Source organism: Bos indicus x Bos taurus, chromosome 17 (assembly GCF_003369695.1).
Source record: "Bos indicus x Bos taurus breed Angus x Brahman F1 hybrid chromosome 17, Bos_hybrid_MaternalHap_v2.0, whole genome shotgun sequence".
Taxonomy (NCBI): Eukaryota; Metazoa; Chordata; class Mammalia; order Artiodactyla; family Bovidae; genus Bos; species Bos indicus x Bos taurus.
In genome coordinates, this window is record NC_040092.1 from 11,021,916 (window position 1) to 11,039,899 (window position 17,984).

Genomic DNA, 17,984 nt, shown 5'->3' on the forward strand with positions numbered 1-17,984 from the left:
CTGAGTTTTCCAAATTTGCTGGCATATTGAGTGCAGCACTTTCACAGCATCATCTTTCAGGATTTGGAATAGCTCAACTGGAATTCCATCACCTCCACTAGCTTTGTTCGTACTGACGCTTTCTAAGGCCCACTTGACTTCACATTCCAGGATGTCTGGCTCTAGGTGAGTGATCACACCATCGTGATTCTCTGGGTCGTGAAGATCTTTTTTGTACAGTTCTTCTGTGTATTCTTGCCACCTCTTCTTTTTTTTTTTTTTTTTGCCACCTCTTCTTAATATCTTCTGCTTCTGTTAGGTCCATACCATTTCTGTCCTTTATCGAGCCCATCTTTGCATGAAATGTCCCCTTGGTATCTCTAATTTTCTTGAAGAGATCTCTAGTCTTTCCCATTCTGTTGTTTTCCTCTATTTCTTTGCATTGATCACTGAGGAAGGCTTTCTTATCTCTTCTTGCTATTCTTTGGAACTCTGCATTCAGTTGTTTATATTTTTCCTTTTCTCCTTTGCTTTTCACTTCTCTTCTTATCACAGCTATTTGTAAGGCCTCCCCAGACAGCCATTTTGCTTTTTTGCATTTCTTTTCCATGGGGATGGTCTTGATCCCTATCTCCTGTACAATGTCATGAACCTCAGTCCATAGTTCATCAGGCACTCTATCTATCAGATCTAGGCCCTTAAATCTATTTCTCACTTCGACTGTATAATCATAAGGGATTTGATTTAGGTCATACCTGAATGGTCTAGTGGTTTTCCCTACTTTCTTCAATTTAAGTCTGAATTTGGTAATAAGGAGTTCAGGAGCCACAGTCTGCTCCTGGTCTTGTTTTTGTTGACTGTATAGAGCTTCTCCATCTTTGGCTGCAAAGAATATAATCAGTCTGATTTCGATGTTGACCATCTGGTGATGTCCATGTGTAGAATCTTCTCTTGTGTTGTTGGAAGAGGGTGTTTGCTATGACCAGTACATTTTCTTGGCAAAACTCTATTATATAGACATGTAATATGTGTATAATACATATATGGCTATATATTAAAAAATGGAAAACATAGACTAAATAAAATGGGAACACTGACTATGAAATAGATAAAATGAAACAAACTAGATAAAAGTAAAAGATAATCATATAGTCCAGTTGCTTTGAAACATGGCTGCTCATTAGAAACGCATCTGGAGAAAAAACGCTATACCTGGGCATTTGTATTTTTCAAAAAATTCTAAGATAATTCTAATGTGCATCTGGATTTTAAAAAGTGATCACAGGTTTTTCTGTTAAATGGGAGTTTTGGTGATACAGAATTCTATTATTTTCTGTTGACCAATCATGATATAATGGTATTAAGTTGTAATACTTCTACTTTATAGGAGTTACTATTTTCTTTTCTTTGTGACCTAATATATCTGATCAGTTTTTATGAAAATTCTCTGGTCACTAGGGAAGAATATGTGACTATTATCAAGATGTGGAATTCAACATATGCACAATATATCTACCATATTGTTTATGTTGTTTAGATTTTCTATCTTTTACCTATTTTCTTAGTCTATTTTATTTTGTATTGGATGTGGACTATTAAAATCTCCTATTATTAGTGTGTTTCCTTGCATCTCCTATAGTTTTTGCTCCATAAAGGTGATTGTACATAAACAGATAGAACCTCATCTACATTTATTGTTATGATTGATAGGTTTGGTATCAATTCTATCATAATATTTTATACTTGCAGTTGACCCTTGAACAACACAAGTTTGAATTGCACAGGTCTACATAAACACAGATTTTCCTCAATAAGTATGTGCTACAGTACAGCACAATCTGCAGCTGGTTGAAATCATGTGGTTGGAAGCAGAACAGTGGATATGGAGGCTGTCTATAAAGTTAAATATGGATTTTCAACTATGTAAGGATCAGTGCCTCTAACCCCCAAGTTTTTCACGGGTCTGGTGTATATGTAGTGTTTCCTTGCATTGTTTGTCTCAAGATGTGTGTGTGTGTGTATAATTTTTTTCTAAGATGTGTATTTAAAAGTTTTTTGTTGAAAATAGTTTTTTGGAAGGTTTGTGTCTTTTTTCTTAATTCTAGTACTTATACCCCTCTGTTTGGTTATTTAACTTTCATTATCAGGCTTATCAGATTTTTTCATTATCTTTAAATACCCATCTGTTGCCTATTGCCTGTATAGCAATGGGGCTTCCCTGGTAGCTCAGCTGGTAAAGAATCTGCCTGCAATGCAGGAGACTCTAGTTTGATTCCTGCATTGGGAAGGTCTGCGGGAGAAGGAATAGGCTACTCACTCCAGTATTCTTGCCCAGAGAATTCCATGGACAGAGGAGCCAGGAAGGCTACAGTCCCTGGAGTCACAAAAGAGTTGGACATGACTGAGTGACTTTCACTCTCACTATACAGCAATGAGGTTTTTATTTTGGTGGTGTTGGGTCTTAGTTGTGGCACTGGGGAATCTTTCCTGGCAACACACAGACTCTTTCGCTGTGGAGATCAAGAGGGCTCATGTGGGATCCTAGTTCCCCAGCAATGAGGTTTTTATTGTTTTCCCTTTCCCATTTTCTGGTTGTAGTATTTCTCCTGTGTGACAATGTGTAACTACTGTGCATCAGTCCTCCACTCTCATTCCCATCTTTGTTTCATTGTCCATGCACACTTACAGATCATTAAATGCCCACAGTCAGTTATTTTGTCAGTGTTGCTTGTTACTATTTGCTTAGATGAAGTTTATCCTCTAGGAGATTCATCAGGAAAGACTGATATGTGCAGCATTCCCTTAGTTCTTGTATGTTGAAACTTGTTTTTTTCTATAGCTTTGATGGTTGAAGGATAACTTGGCTGGATATAAAATTCTTGTTTTACACTTTTCTTTCATTGAGTTTAAAAAACATTCTTGTTCATTTGTCAACTTGCTATATATGTTGACTTTGAAAAGTCGGGTGCTGGTCTCATTTGTTTCCTGTAGCAAGTTATTTGATTTTCCTGCAGGCATTTCCCATTTGTCTTTAAAGTATAATAATTTCATTAGAACAAGTGTCAGAGTGATTGTTCTGGGCTAGTTTTCCTAAGTACCTGGTGAAACTTTTCAGTGTATATATTCACATCTTATTCATTGTCTCAATTTATTTTTTAAAAATTTAATGTATTTAGTTATTTATTTTTGGCTGTGCCGGGTCTTTGTTGCTTTGCAGGCTTTTCTCTAGTTGCAGTGAGCTGGGGCTATTCTCCAGTTGTGGTTCCTGGACTTCTCATTGTGATGGCTTCTCTTGTTACAGAGCATGCTCTCTAGCACACACGGACTTCAGTATTGCAACACATGGGCTCAGTAGCTGTGGCTTTAGAGCTCAGGCTCAATAGTTGTGATACATGGTCCTAGCTGCTCTGCAGCATGTAGGATTTTCCTGATCAGGGATCAAACCCATGTCTCCTGCATTGGCAGGAGGATTCTTTACCACTAGGCCACCATGGAAGGCCCTCAATTTAGTTTTAAATATTAGTTCTGTTCTATTGCATGTGTTTTTTTTTTTCTTGGTTATATGTGTGTTCACCCACTCAGCTTCAGACTACCACATCAAGTAATACGTTGTTTTGTAGCCAAAAGCAAAAGAGATTTGACATTCTAACTGGCTTATATAGGTAGACAAATTGAATGTTAATGTAAGATTTTCACTGTACTTTTTGAAAAGTTATAAGTAATTGGAAACCCTCTGTTACTGCTTTTTGATTCCCTAGGGCTGTGGGGACTCAGGTGGGAACCACAGATCAAAGAAATCGTGAGCAAGGTTAAAAAGGAAAAAAAGAGTTTAGTAATCATGCTGTATGCTAAAGTATGGGATGTTGGGATGAAAGGTATATATAACTTGAGGTTGTTTTCCTGGGGTAAAATTCCATCTTGATCTTTTGACAGGCTCTCAGAGGGAGTAAAAAGCCAACTAATATATGTGTATTTTTTTCACCTGAGCCCTGTGATTTTTCTCTGGGACAATCAGAGTGATGTTTAGACTTCCCCCCAAATGCTCAGAAGATACAATAGGAAAAATTAAAAAGAAAATAAATTTCAGTTAATGTAAATAACAGGAATGTTGGTAGGCTATGTCTGAATTCTTGCCTTTTCTGATTATTCCTTGTCAGAACAGTCTTACATTTATTATTATGATTGTCAATAATAAACCTTAGTGCATAATATATATGCACTCTCAGATGACTAAGCATCTCGTATTTAGCATATGCCAAATCCAACACCTGAGTTTCCTCTCCCCACCCTTTTCCCCTGTTTTGTACACAGTACCTCCAACCTGCTACTTACCCAGACCTGAAACCCAGGCATCTTTCTTACTCTTTTCTTTGTTTCCCATCTCATTTGTTAATAAGGAAATCCTGTTGGCTACCTTTAGAGTATTCCCAGTTGGACTGTCTATCACTGCTCCTTCTGCCACCTTGGTCCTTGGTATCATCATCTCTTGTGTGGATTATCACAGTAGCTTATTTAACTGATCTGTGTGCTTCTGTCCTTGCATGATAGCTTGAGGGATGATTTTAAAATATAAGTCAGGGACTTCCTTGGTAGTCCAGTGGCCAAGACTCTGCTCCCAATGCAGGGGGCCTGGGTTCAATCCCTGGTCAGGGAACTAGATCCCACATGCTGCAACTAAAAATTCTGTGTGCCACAACTAAAGAGCCTGCATGTCACAATGAATGTTGAAGATTCCTCATGCTGCAACTAAGACCCTGCACGCCAAATAAATAAGTTAAAAAAAAACAAAGTAAGTTAGATCATGTTGCTCTTCTGCCTAAAAACCCTGTAGGTCTTTTCCAGTTCACAAAAAATAAAAGCTGAAGTTTTTACAGTGTCCTCCAAGGCCCTCCCTCATCTGGCTTTTCATTACCTCACTGGCCTCATCTCCTTCCCCTCTGACCCTTGTCTGTTCTGTCCCAAGCTGAACAGGTCAAAAACAGTCTGCCCCTGTGCCCTTTTCTTGTTCCTCTCTTTGCCTGCTGTGCTCCTGTCTTATATGGCTGCATGTTACTGCCTTGCTTCTTTCAGATCTGATCAGATATTCCCTTATGGCTGAGGCCATCCCCAACCACCCTGAATAAATAGCATCCATTTCAGCCCCAGTCCCCTTAACCGTGCTCCCAGCCCCACCTACTGTGCCAGTGGGACGCCAGGTCCCTACCTTAGGGAAGACAAGAAGGAGGCGGTGATCAAAGAGAGTTGGGGAAAGGTTGTGTTGATATTTTTATCTGCTACTCTTCTCATAGGCATTTTAGCTGCAATGGTGTGGAAAGCAGTGCTTTGTTTTTCATTGCTCTTTTTCTCTCCCTCTCAAGATGGTTTCACCCAAATATCACTGGCGTGGAGGCAGAAAACCTACTGTTGACAAGAGGAGTTGACGGCAGTTTCTTGGCGAGGCCCAGTAAAAGCAACCCTGGAGACTTCACACTTTCCGTTAGGTAAGCTGGAAGAACAAGAGCACATCCTGAGAGTGCCTGCCAGGTGGGAAATGTTAAGACCACATTTGGACAACCTGCTGCCCTCATTTAGAGTCTGAAGACCTGTCTGCAGCCCTGTGAGTGAGGCCTTGCCAGTGCCCTGGTCCCCAGATTAGGGGGGATTCAGGCTTGCTTGTGGGGTTTCAGAACATAGCCTCCTGAGAGTGAGCGGATTAGGGAGTCAGCAGAAGGGGCCTGAAAGGTGGGCTTTTCTTCTCTCTTGAGGGACCACATAAGGATGAGTTGGAGCAGAGAATAAGAAGTTCTTAAATTGAGCCTGATTCAATCCCAGTGTAATCCCAAACAAGGCACAGTTCTGGTTTCACTCATCCTGAATCTGGTTCCCTTTCTCTTCTGGTGACTACTGAATGGGAAAAAATACTCTTGAAGTATTTCTTCAAATAGACTCACAGACATAGAAAACAAACTTAAGGTTACCAAAGGGGGAAATGGTGGTGGTGGGGGTCTGGGATTAACAGATACACACTGTATTATATATAAAGTAGGTATCAAAGACCTGCTGTATAGCCCAGGAAACTGTACTCAGTATCTTGTAATGTTCTATAAGGGAAAAGAATCTGAAAAAAAGGTGTGTACATAACTGAACCGCTTTGCTGTACACCTGAAACTAACACAGCACCATGAATCAGCTATACTTCAAGTAAAAAGAGAAAGAAAGAGAAGAGTTTCTTGAGATCACTTTTCTTTTTCAAAAAATAAAGCATCACTGAGGAAGTTGTGGTGCCGTTTGTTCCCCTGTCCAGTCCCATTCCCCTCGCTCCTTCCTCAGAGGAAACCACCATCAAGAGGCTGGCATATCTCCTTCCTGAACATGTTTTTATACTTGTACTGCATTTGTCCTATGTGTGAATGATATGAAGTTGGTTTGTGTGTTTTTAGAATTCATATCCCTGGCTTTATAACGTATGTATTCTGCGACTTCCTTGAAATTTTTTTTTTTTTTTTAATTCTGTGCTGGGACATATAGATCTAATTATCAATTTTAATGGCTGTATAATACTTGAATGGTGTGAATATACCACAATTTATCCCATCCCCTATTGTTGGACACTAAGTTATCTTTACTATGTTTAAAATTGTTTTGAACAGTATGGCCATCGCACCCTGTTGCATGTCTCTTTGAGCCCACATGGGCGAGTTTTTTCTTGAAATTGAGTTTCTCTTATATACTTATATACTCTTATATTCTCCTTGCTCTAGCTCATTCCAGGAGCTAGATATGAACTGCTCTATGAATTTTCTTTTGTTGTTATTATTTTTAAATAAAAAAGTAAGGAAAATGTGCTCTGAGGATTTATCTAGGACCCTTTTGGGACTTGAGAAGTCCCTTTTCGATGGGTATTAGTTTCTCTAGGAGCCCATGTCATCGTTAGCTTTTACTTCTGTTTTGCTACCAGGAGTGGGCAGAAGCCTTCGTGAGTTTTTGGGCCTTGTCCTAGCACAGACCTCTAACCTACAGTTGAGTGACATTTGACTTACAAGATTATATAATAGTAACGATGAGGAGGAGGAGGAAGAGGAGGATGATAGCAGACATTACTGAGGACTCAACACATTGCAGGCCATCTTGCTAAACACTCACCGTATTTCATTTTATTTCATCTCTCCAGTAACCTAAGAATAAATACCACTTTATTAAGTCCTAAGTCCTAAGAATAAATACCACTATCTCCAGCTTTGAGGTAAGTAAGCTGAAGCTCAAAGGTCAAGTTAGGAAGCCAGTCTCGTACCTAGTAGGCAGCAGAGCCAGGACTACAGAACTGGTGAGGTTTTTTTTTTAATTTATTTTTCCTCAGCTTTTTATTCTGAGCAATTTCAGGTCTATTGGAAAGTCAAAAAATGAATACAGTGAACACCCACATTCTCTTTACCTGTTATTATAACATTTCACTGTGTTTGCTCTTTCTTTTTAGGACTGTGTGTTTGTATACTCCTTCTACCAAACCTTTTGAAAATAAGTTGCAAATGTCAGGATGCTTATTTTTAACCTCTCAATATTGTTAGTTCAGTGTGCATGTCCTACGAACAAGGACATCCTGTATAATTACAATATCATTAATATTATATATGAGAAATTTTAACATTGATTCAATATTATCTAATGTACAGTCCCTGTTCAAATTTCTCTCGTCATTTCAATCGTGGCTTTTGAAGCCATCCCATTATGTCACATCAGAAAGCACAGAATATCTGTTTGTCTTATCTTTTGGTGTTTGTACTCCTGGAGTGTTACTGCTTCTAGGCCCTTGTAGTAGACAGAGCTGGGGAGTAAATATATATTTGAAAGCAAATTTTAAATATATCAATATCAATAAATACATGAATATATATCAAACCAAGTTTGATAGTTCCAATTCAACACCAGCTTCTTCACCTCTTCTCATTCCATATTTGCATTTCCGTTCACTTATAGAGAAAACCCTGTTTTGTAGCCGCATCAGTGTATGACCTCATTTGCCCAATCCTATAATAGGAAAATAGCTTCAAAATGACTATACCACTATCATTTCTAATTACAAACATTTCTAATTAAGTAAAGTTCATGATTTCCCTGGAGTCTTTTTTGTTCTTAGAATATATCCCAATAAGGGTGTACTGTTAGTACTGTTTTCAGAAGCTACAGAAATTAATTTTCTGTGTAGTTATGAACTTACTACAAAGTCAGATTCATTTCTTTCTGTATTCATTTTTGGTTATGTACTCATTTTTTTATGTATATGATAAATGTTTTATTGTGTATATGATATAATAGACACTGAGATATGTGTATATGTGTGTGTATGACATGTTTATTGTTCTAGTTTTCTGCGGGTGATCTAAACTTTTTGTTATGCACCCATGCTAGTTAGTCAAGGAAGATACCCTGTTTTAACTTTGAGGAAAAAAAATACAGAAAAATACATAAATTTATGTACAATTACCCATGTTGTGTTTATTGCCAGTCATTTTTTTCTTCAAAGTAAAATATAAAGTAAAGCAAAGTTTCCTCTTTTTCACCACACTTTCTACTGTTCTTTTCTTTCTCAGAAATAACTACTTTCTGAGTTTGGTATAATTCTTTCTAGTTCATTTTAAAAAGGGTACATATAATAAACAATGGAACATAAAAATAATAAAATGTAAACATAATTATATATATGTCTGTGGTCTGTGTCATGAATAAGGCATGGTATGACTTGTGTACATTCTGAAATTTTCATAAATGGTATGTGCTGAGCACATTGTTCTGCATTGTGCTTCTTTCATGCTCTATCGTGTATATTTATGTATATGTACATTTTTTTTTGGCTGCACAGCAAGCCTTGCCAGAACTTGGTTCCCTGACCAAGTATCGAACCTGGGCCCCAGGAGTTAAAGCACCAAGTCCTAACCATTGTACCATCAGGGAATTCCTAATATCGTATTTTTGAGCTCCACCTATGTTGCTTTGTATTGATCTAGTCCATAACTGAAATATCTGTTTTTGTGTTATGTTCTTAAGGTTAGAGATAGAGAGCTCATGTGCTAAAATAGAATCAGGTGTAGCTGGAGGAGAGACTTACTTGAAGTACCTTTTTTACAGGGAAAAGATTGTTACCACAAATTAGAAGTAGATATTGTTGTTAACATTGTAGAGTACTTTTTCGTACTTTGTTCCCATTTTCCTTTATCTTTGGATAAAGATAGTAGTGTTTATATTTAACAGAGGCCTCATCGATAATGGTGTAGGGTCAGACTAAGAAATATAGGTTAGTGGCTTTCATTTTGGGATTGCCAGATTTCTTGGGTCCACAAAGATGATTATGAGTAACGAGGTATATTTAGTAGTTTGGAAAACCAAACGGAAAATCATCAGACTGCCTAGGCTAACCAAGTTTTAGAAACTTTTGGCCAGTGTGTTACGTCAGTTCAGTGGGTTGACATATTAGCCATCTCATTTTGGAAAGTCTGTCAGTTATATGTCTTTAAAATGATTTTTAAAGATACAGTTATGTATAGTATCTTAAAGTGTATAGTGAGACGAGTTTTGACAAGTGTACTTATTAATGCAACCAAAACTCCACAATCAAAATCTTGACTGTTTCTTTCACCCTCAAAAGTCCCTTTATGCTCCTTTCTAATCTTCCTCCTGCTACGAGGTCAGCAATATTAATATTCTTTTTTCTATCCCCATTGACTAACTTATTTGACAGCAGTATATAAATGAAGTCATACAATATATTTTCTTTTGTGCCTGACTTCTTCTTCTCTTTTTTTTTTAAATTATGAAACGCTTCACCAATTTGCATGTCATCTTTGCGCAGGGGCCATGCTAATCTTCTCTGTACCATTCCAACTTTAGTATATATGCTGCCAAAGTGAGCACTGGCTTCACTGTCATAACCTAATGTTTTAGAGATTCACCTATGTTGTTTGTGTATATCAATGGTTCTGTGTCTCTCTTTGTAAATTCCTATATGATATTCCATTGTATGAGTATTTGTATACATTTTGGCGACAAATATTTGATTTTTCATTTTTCTTCTACTACAACGAGGCCACAATGAATATTCTTGAACCAATCTTTGGTAGCCATGAAGCGTCATTTTTGGAGGGCAAAATACTTAAGAGTGGGTTTACTGAATTATCAGGTAAATGTATGTTTTATTCTAATGATATTCATTTGATTAATTAGTGATGAGAAAAATGATTGCCCCTTAATATACACAGAACCCTTTGTGTTGAAATGGTTGACTGTGTGATTATTTTTCACTCAATGCATTTGTTTAAAAAAAGCCTAAATTTGTACCTTCTTTGGGTTTGTTTCAGTTAGGTGAAATCTGATAATGAATGTGAGATCCATGTTTACTAGTATAGCTCTTCATTTGTCTTCCCCCCCACCTTTCTAATGGACTATTTTAGAAGAAATGGAGCTGTCACCCACATCAAGATTCAGAACACTGGTGATTACTATGACCTGTACGGAGGAGAGAAATTTGCCACTTTGGCTGAATTGGTCCAGTATTACATGGAACATCACGGGCAACTAAAAGAAAAGAATGGAGATGTTATTGAGCTCAAATATCCTCTGAACTGTGCCGATCCTACCTCTGAAAGGTCAGTTCTGTTTCCGTAACTGTGGAGCCTGCGTCTCTCCCGTGTCATAGGTGTGATGTGAATGCATCATGGGGGTTTGGCTTCTATCTGTTTATTAATCTTAAAATCTTAAAAATCTCATAATCTTAAAAGTTTTACTAAAGTAACAGTGATAGAATCAGTTTACTCTCAGAGTGGCCTTTTCTTGCAAAAGCTTCAGTCACTATTACTTAGAACTCATAGAAGTCTCAGACAGTTCCTGTATAGATTATACTTGGTACATGAATAATTTTAAGATTATTGAATTTGAATGTTACTGAACTTTGAGAGTTAGGAGAGGAAAATGAACGCTAATGGAAACACCAAAACGGTAGTAGTTCCCTGTAGCTCCTGACCAGCTATTCAGCAATGTCACCAACAGATGTCAGTTTAAGCTCAGAAGTGGGAAAGCAGAGAACTCAGAGGGTTCAGATTGTTCATAAGTTCTTTGATGTTATATCCACGAATGTGTGGGAATGACCTTGCTTAGAGGGAATTGTATTATTTCTGAGATCTTTCCCTTATTTTGGAACTAAGCTGATGAAAGCTGGGGCTTGACTTATTTGTATTGATTTTATTGGTTTTCTTCTCCATTCTCCGTCTCCTTTCTGACTCAGTACCAAATCAGGGTCTCCTAATTAGGTTTGTATATTTTCCATCTTCAGATAGGTTTCTTCTCTTTATACCTTCATGTCATTGTTATTTTATGCTGATCCTTTGTTTGCCAGCCAGATTATTAAGCAAAAGACTGTCAGCCAACTCTCTGCAGTTTATTTCTTTTTTTTTTTTTTGCAGTTTATTTCTTAATTTTGCTATCTTTGGCTGAGAGTGGATGAAAAATATCTTGATATATATACCTTCAGTGATGAGCAGTTAGCACTACATGTGGATCATGTAGTGATCTTCCTCACCAAGATCCTGAGGGAAAAAGCCACATTATTAATATGACTATATTAATTTATTTTCTATAGTAACTTAGAGTAGTATTTTCTCAAAGTCTGATTTCAGACCACCTACTCTAATGTGCTAGTTAAAAATGCAGATTGCTGGGCCCCATTCTGACCTAGTGTATTGGTATCTCTGATTGTAAGGTATGAGAGTTCACATCATTAGCCCAATCCTTTGCCTCTACTCCAGGTCTCATGTGCATTAAAATTTGAAATGATAACCCAGCGGATAGTCCAAATATGTGGACAGCAAACTTGGAGGCTCTTGAAGTATAAGTTGAAAATCTGGGAAAGCTTGGAATATTTGAATTCATTTCTAACAAAAGATCCCTTTTTTATGGAGTGTTTGCATGCCAAAGCAAGGGCAAACATTCAGATGATTCTCTGTCACTACCATAACTCTCTATTATAATTGCTTTAAATGACTGTGATTAAATAGTTGGTCATTTTAGGGTTGGGCAGTGGAGAAATGGCAGACTGCCTTTTTAAAAGATGAGGGATTTAAAAGAAAATAAGAAAGATTGAGGATATTTGTGTTCAAATGACTGTGGGCTCATTTAAGGAATTTAATGGTTACTCATAACATCTTTATCATTTTTCCTGCATGCTGGGGATGCAGGTTCAGTCTTGAATAGGATGGATCAGTCTCTTGGACGAATGTGTCTGTTTTAAATTGTTTTGAGATATGACTATGGATGGTAGTTTTATAAAAGGATATTGTGAACTCATTGTAGAACTCAATTGATTGTCATTTAAAAAAAAAACTAGGTGGTTTCATGGACACCTCTCTGGGAAAGAAGCAGAAAAATTATTAACTGAAAAAGGAAAACATGGTAGCTTTCTTGTGCGCGAGAGCCAGAGCCACCCTGGAGATTTTGTTCTCTCTGTCCGAACTGGAGATGACAAAGGGGAGAGCAATGATGCCAAGTCTAAAGTGACCCACGTCATGATTCGCTGTCAGGTAAAGCCCCAGCTGAACCGTGAGTCTTCTGAAATGTCATCTTTGGGTGGTTTTTCTGTTGGGAGAAGACCAACACCATTTCTTTCAAAGTCAGGTTTTCTTTGTTCCTTTAGGCGAGGGCTTCTATACTTTGAGTACCTTGTTAATTATAACTGTTTCATCATTTCATGGCTTTATTATATTACTTATTTCCTGTGTGTCTCTAGCAAGTCACCTTCTGCCCTGTGGTATCTTTTTAAATTTTTTTCTGGATGCACCACGTGGCTTGCAGAATCTTGAAGCCTGGTCCTTGGTGGTGAAAGTATGGAGTCGTAACCACTGGACTGCCAGGGAATTCCCAGCCCCACAGTATCTCAATCTACTTGTACATGGTTGCAGCTGGAATCTGCCTCTGTCTGAATTTCTAAAGCGATGGCCTCAGCTCCTCCCTTGGGTTGGCACAGTATAGCCTGTGACTGCATGTGATTTCATATCTTAAGGCTGGGAGAATTGAACTCACCGTTTCTTGTTTTTAATGTGGTGGCTAGACCAAGGAGGTTGGGTTTTGGTCAACTACATCAAACTTTGTTTTGACATAGTGTCTTTTTTTTAATTTATTTTAATTGGAGGCTTATTACTTTACAATATTGTGGCTGTTTTTGCCATACATTCATATGAATCAGCCATGGGTGTACATGTGTTCCCCATCCTGACCCTTCCTCCCACTTCCCTCCCATCCCATCCCTCAGGGTCATCCCAGTGCACCAGCCCTGAGCACCCTGTCTCATGCATCAAACCTGGACTGGTGATCTATTTCACATATGATAATATACATTGACATAGTTTCTTAAATAGTAACTGTGTATTCACTTATTGCTTCGGTTTTTTAATAAGATTAAAAAAACCAGCTTTATTGAGATATAATTCACACACCATGAAATTCACTCTTTTTAGGGTGGACAGTTCGGTGGTTTTGTTTTTTTTTTACTATATTTACAAATTATGCAGCCAATAACACTAATTCCAAAATATTCTCATCACCCCAAAAAGAAACCCTGTGTTCTTTACCAGTCACTCCCTACCTTTCCTCCTCCCCCCAACTCTTGGCAACCACTAATCTCTTCATTTCAGTGGATTTGCCTGTTTGGGGTATTTTGTATAGATGGGCTCAGGTAATATGTGGCCTTTTGTGACAGACTTCTTTTACTTAGCATGTTTCTCAAGACTTATCCATGTTGTACCATGTGTCAGTAAACTCTTTCTATTGTCAAACTTTCTGTTGTATGGATATATACCACATTTTGTTTATCCATTAAACAATTGATGGGCATTTTGGCTATCATGAATACTGCATTTATGTAAAAGTTTTCATGATATTCTCTATTTGATGAGACGTGATGTTCATATTTTCTTTTAATTTGTATAGTTTCCTTTATTATACTAGCTGGTTTAAAGTTTTGTCTATACTTTCTCAAGGACAGTTTCCACTGAATGTTTCCCTCCCAGTCCCAAAATATGGTCCATACTTTCCTGTTTCTTTGCATGGCTCATGAGTTTTTGTTGGAAACTAGGCATTTTATTTTTTTCAAGTTTTATTTTGCATTGGAGTATGGCCATTTAACAATGTTGTGATAGTTTCAGGTGGACAGCAAAGTATTTTACTTATTAAAAAAATTTCCCCTACACCATATGGCTTGTGGTATCTGAGTTTCCCAACCAGGGATTGAATCTGGGCCCTCTACAGTGGAAACTTGGAGTCCTAACCACTGAACTACCAGGAAATTCCTGAAAACTAGACAGTTAAAGCAATATTATGTGGCAGCTCTGGAAATCTGATGTCCTCCTTTCCCAGGGTTTGTTGTTGCTGCTTTTTATCGTTCCTATAGTTGATGCTGTTTGTATGTTTATTGACTTTCCTGTATTCTTTGTCATGTGTGGCCACTGATATCTCTGCTTGGGTAGCATAGTGATCACCTGATGGGTGGACACAGATTTCCTTAAATGCCTTGAAACATTAAATCTCCCAGACTTTGCCAGCATGGCTCTGTGTGTGTGTTTGTGTGTGTGTTGGGGCATGTCTGCCTTTAGTGTTCTGGTACCTTAAAACTCAGCCTTAGCCTTCACTTCCTGGTTGCACACAACCTCAGAATCAGCCAGAGGTAAAGATTAGGGCCTTTTTGGATCTTTCCTGAACTTCACATAGCCCTGCACATGCACATGTCCTTCTAGATTCTCAAGAGTGTGTTGGAGGTTTTCAGAGCCCGCTATGGACGTTGCCTGGATTTTCCTTTTAAGTTTTTGCTCAGTCTCTTATAAAACACTGACTGGTATTGCTGCCTTAGGCAGCTGTGATACTAAACAGTTGCTGCCGATTGTTTTGGGGAGATCCCCTGAAGGCAGGGCTAAATAGGCTCTAAGTCAGGTTCAAAGACAAGCTCTGAAAACAGGGCACTGCTAAACAGATCAGATAGTGATAATTCTCTGGGGATTGGTCTGGACAGTGTTCCAGTTTCATCTTGTCTACTCCAGTTGTGCTAAGCTGCTTTGTTTGCCCAGCTACTGCGGTTATGAAGCTATTGGTTTTCAAGGCTACCAAGTCGGGGGAGGGTTAGTCTCTCTACTTGAGTTGGGAAAAGCAGTCATTTAACATAAAGGTCATGAGCGTAATTTTTTTTTGTTTTTCGTCATGAAAGGAACTGAAATATGATGTTGGTGGAGGAGAGCGGTTTGATTCTTTGACAGACCTCGTGGAGCATTACAAGAAGAATCCTATGGTAGAAACATTGGGCACAGTACTACAACTCAAGCAGGTAAGCTTATTGGACAGCTAAACTCCACCTCCTTATACAATTAAAGAAGTCCCAACATAAAATATTCCAGATGGAAGTAGAATAGTATCATAAACCTCCACATACCCATCACCCAGCTTCAATTATATCAACTCATCAAGTCTTGTTTCATTTATTAGTCCACTCACTACCTTCTTCCTTAGTATTTGTAAACAAATTCTAGACAGTACATCATTTTCATGACTGTCTTCATATATAATTCAAAAGGCCTTATGGAGTTTTAAAGCAAAGTTTTGATAAAGTTTTCATTGTAAATCCAGCTTTGGTTATCTTTAGGTGATCATTGCTTTTCACTTGGGAGTTATTGCTATTTTAAAACTCACTCATTACTTAGTGGCAAATGACATCATCTCTAACATGTGGTCTATTTATAAAGAAAAATAGCTTCGAATTTATATCAGCAGAGTAAAGTATGTGAAGATTCCTGACCGAACAGAAAGGAAAGTGAAACTCTATTTGAAAACTTTTATTGTGAATACTGTGAACTTCCTGTCCTTGCTTTTATGAATGCCAACAGAGAAGTCTTTTTTTTTTTTTTGGCATTGACACTTTTTTCTGTAATACTTTCTTGTTTTTGCACTGACTGCTGAATTTGATTAGCCCCTCAACACAACTCGTATCAATGCTGCTGAAATAGAAAGTCGGGTTCGAGAACTAAGCAAATTAGCTGAGACCACAGATAAAGTCAAACAAGGCTTTTGGGAAGAATTTGAGGTAAGTTATGAAAAAAAATTTTTTTACATGATTTATTAAGTCCTGTTCTTAGTGGAAGGGAAGTCTTATGTTTGGGATTAGATCTCCAAAAGACTCACTTGGATCTGCAGCTCTTCTTAATTTGGTCGTTGATTGACATGGAGCAAGTTGCTGAGGGGGCTTTTTCAAAAGAGTTGGCGTTATGTTCTAGGAGAAAGGAGTTGGCAGTTAATATTAAATGAATGAGCCATTTGGCTCATGGATTGGCTCTTTTGGTTTGGACCGCTGGCAAAATCCCAGAAACACAAAAGTACCTAATTCTTTGGAAGATTTCCAGCATTGGCTGGGGTCTTTAGGAAGAATATATAGCTTTACTGCAGCGAATAAGTAAAAGACAGCTCAAGGTAGCTTTAGTCTGGGAGCTTCTACCTTTTATAAGGTATAATCTGGAAGTTTATACCTTTTCAGAGATTAACTGATTTCTTTCCTGAAACCAGCTTGGGTAGGAGAATGTCCACAGTGGGCTGTGTTCCTGTTGCAGTGAAATGTGTCACCATTGTAACCTGGTTCTCTCCCTTTTCATCCCTTTGACAGAAAACGCCCTTAAAAACAATTTTGTGTGTGTGTGCTGTATCCATCTTCATAGTTACCTTTAAGCAGCATGCCTAGTAACCAGCAGCAGCTCCATAAATGTTTGTTGAATGAGTATTTACATGTAGCTAATATTTATGTTATTATATTATTGTTATTCTGTTTATGGGAATGATCATTCCATACTTTTTGTAGGACTTCAGGATTCATAAATATTTGTGGAATGAATGAACGAGTAAATGGCCACATGGAGTCCTTTTTAACCGCCATATGTCAGATCACCTTGGCGGGATATTATTTCCATTTTACAGATGAGGGAGGAGCCTTCAGGCTCAGAGAGGCTGAGTAAATTGTCCAACTTTCTGTACCACGAATATTGATTGAATGCAGCACTGAGGATGGGTACAGAATAGAACAGTCATGGTCTTTGCTCAGTGTTCCTGACCAGGGACTTGACCTCATGTTTATTCCTTTATACCAGCATTGGGTTAGTCACCAAGGACACCCTCAAGATGGACAGGGTTTTGTCTTTAAGGAGCTTTGAGTTGAGAGATGGATAAGTACAGAAAGTTCAGAAATCTTACATCAGAGTTTGAGTGAAAAACCTATTTTTCAAAAAAACTTTTTATTATGTAAAATTTCGAATATATACAAATGCAGAGAGAATCATCTGATTGTAGCAGTATATACCTGTCCCCAACATTAACAATCATTGTTAGCTGGACAGTCTTTTTACACTCCACTCCACTTATAATGAAGATTAATCAAATAGTAGTTATTGTTCTCATTATACTAGTTGTCTCTTGTTGTTGCTGTTGGATCATTTTTCAAATAAGTTCCCCCTGGATCTCTGATTTAAAATCCTAAGCCTCTGAATGTTCTCCTGTGGGAGGCTCTAAGAACAGGCTAGCACCCCCACCCCACCTTCTTTCTTTCTTGGCTGCGCTGCGTGGCATGTGGGATCTTCACTCCCCAAGCAGGGATCCAACCCATGCACCCTGCACTGGGAGCACAGAGTCTTAACCACTGGACCCCCAGGGAAGTTCCCTGTATTTTTTTAGGTTGGTCTATCTAGAAGGTTTGTCAGATCCAGTTTTTCTTCAGCAGGACTGCATATATGTTGGTGTGTCAGGAGGTGCTTGTCACCAAAGACAAGATATTTGATTCTCTTCCTTTTTACTAAGTAGTGTTCAAAATAGCATTCTCCAAAAAAAATTTTGTTATCAATATGTGCTCATGGATTTTTAAACACATTTTGTACTTCTTTGTTTTTACTTTATTTTTGCATTGGTACCTTACATTTTGATTTCTATTATTTATTTATCATGTCTGTGCTGGGTCTTCCATTGCT

At 38.0% G+C, this 17,984-nt stretch overlaps 1 protein-coding gene and 1 non-coding gene across 4 annotated transcripts in view; one reads left to right on the forward strand and one right to left on the reverse strand.

Moving 5' to 3' along the window:
- PTPN11 (protein tyrosine phosphatase, non-receptor type 11) overlaps window positions 1–17,984 on the forward strand; it is a 70,665-nt gene that overhangs the window by 16,620 nt on the left and 36,061 nt on the right. For 2 of the 3 annotated variants that reach the window (XM_027566629.1, XM_027566627.1), the window contains exons 2-6: window positions 5,337–5,459; window positions 10,401–10,595; window positions 12,329–12,521; window positions 15,194–15,310; window positions 15,950–16,063. In XM_027566629.1, coding sequence (XP_027422430.1) covers window positions 5,337–5,459; window positions 10,401–10,595; window positions 12,329–12,521; window positions 15,194–15,310; window positions 15,950–16,063 — 742 coding nt within the window. The remainder of the gene's footprint in view (window positions 1–5,336; window positions 5,460–10,400; window positions 10,596–12,328; window positions 12,522–15,193; window positions 15,311–15,949; window positions 16,064–17,984) is intronic. The other variant, XM_027566628.1, reaches the window with a different exon arrangement.
- On the reverse strand, window positions 9,758–9,864 carry LOC113875193. Its single transcript, XR_003506193.1, has one exon. It is a non-coding gene; the product is annotated as a U6 spliceosomal RNA (small nuclear RNA).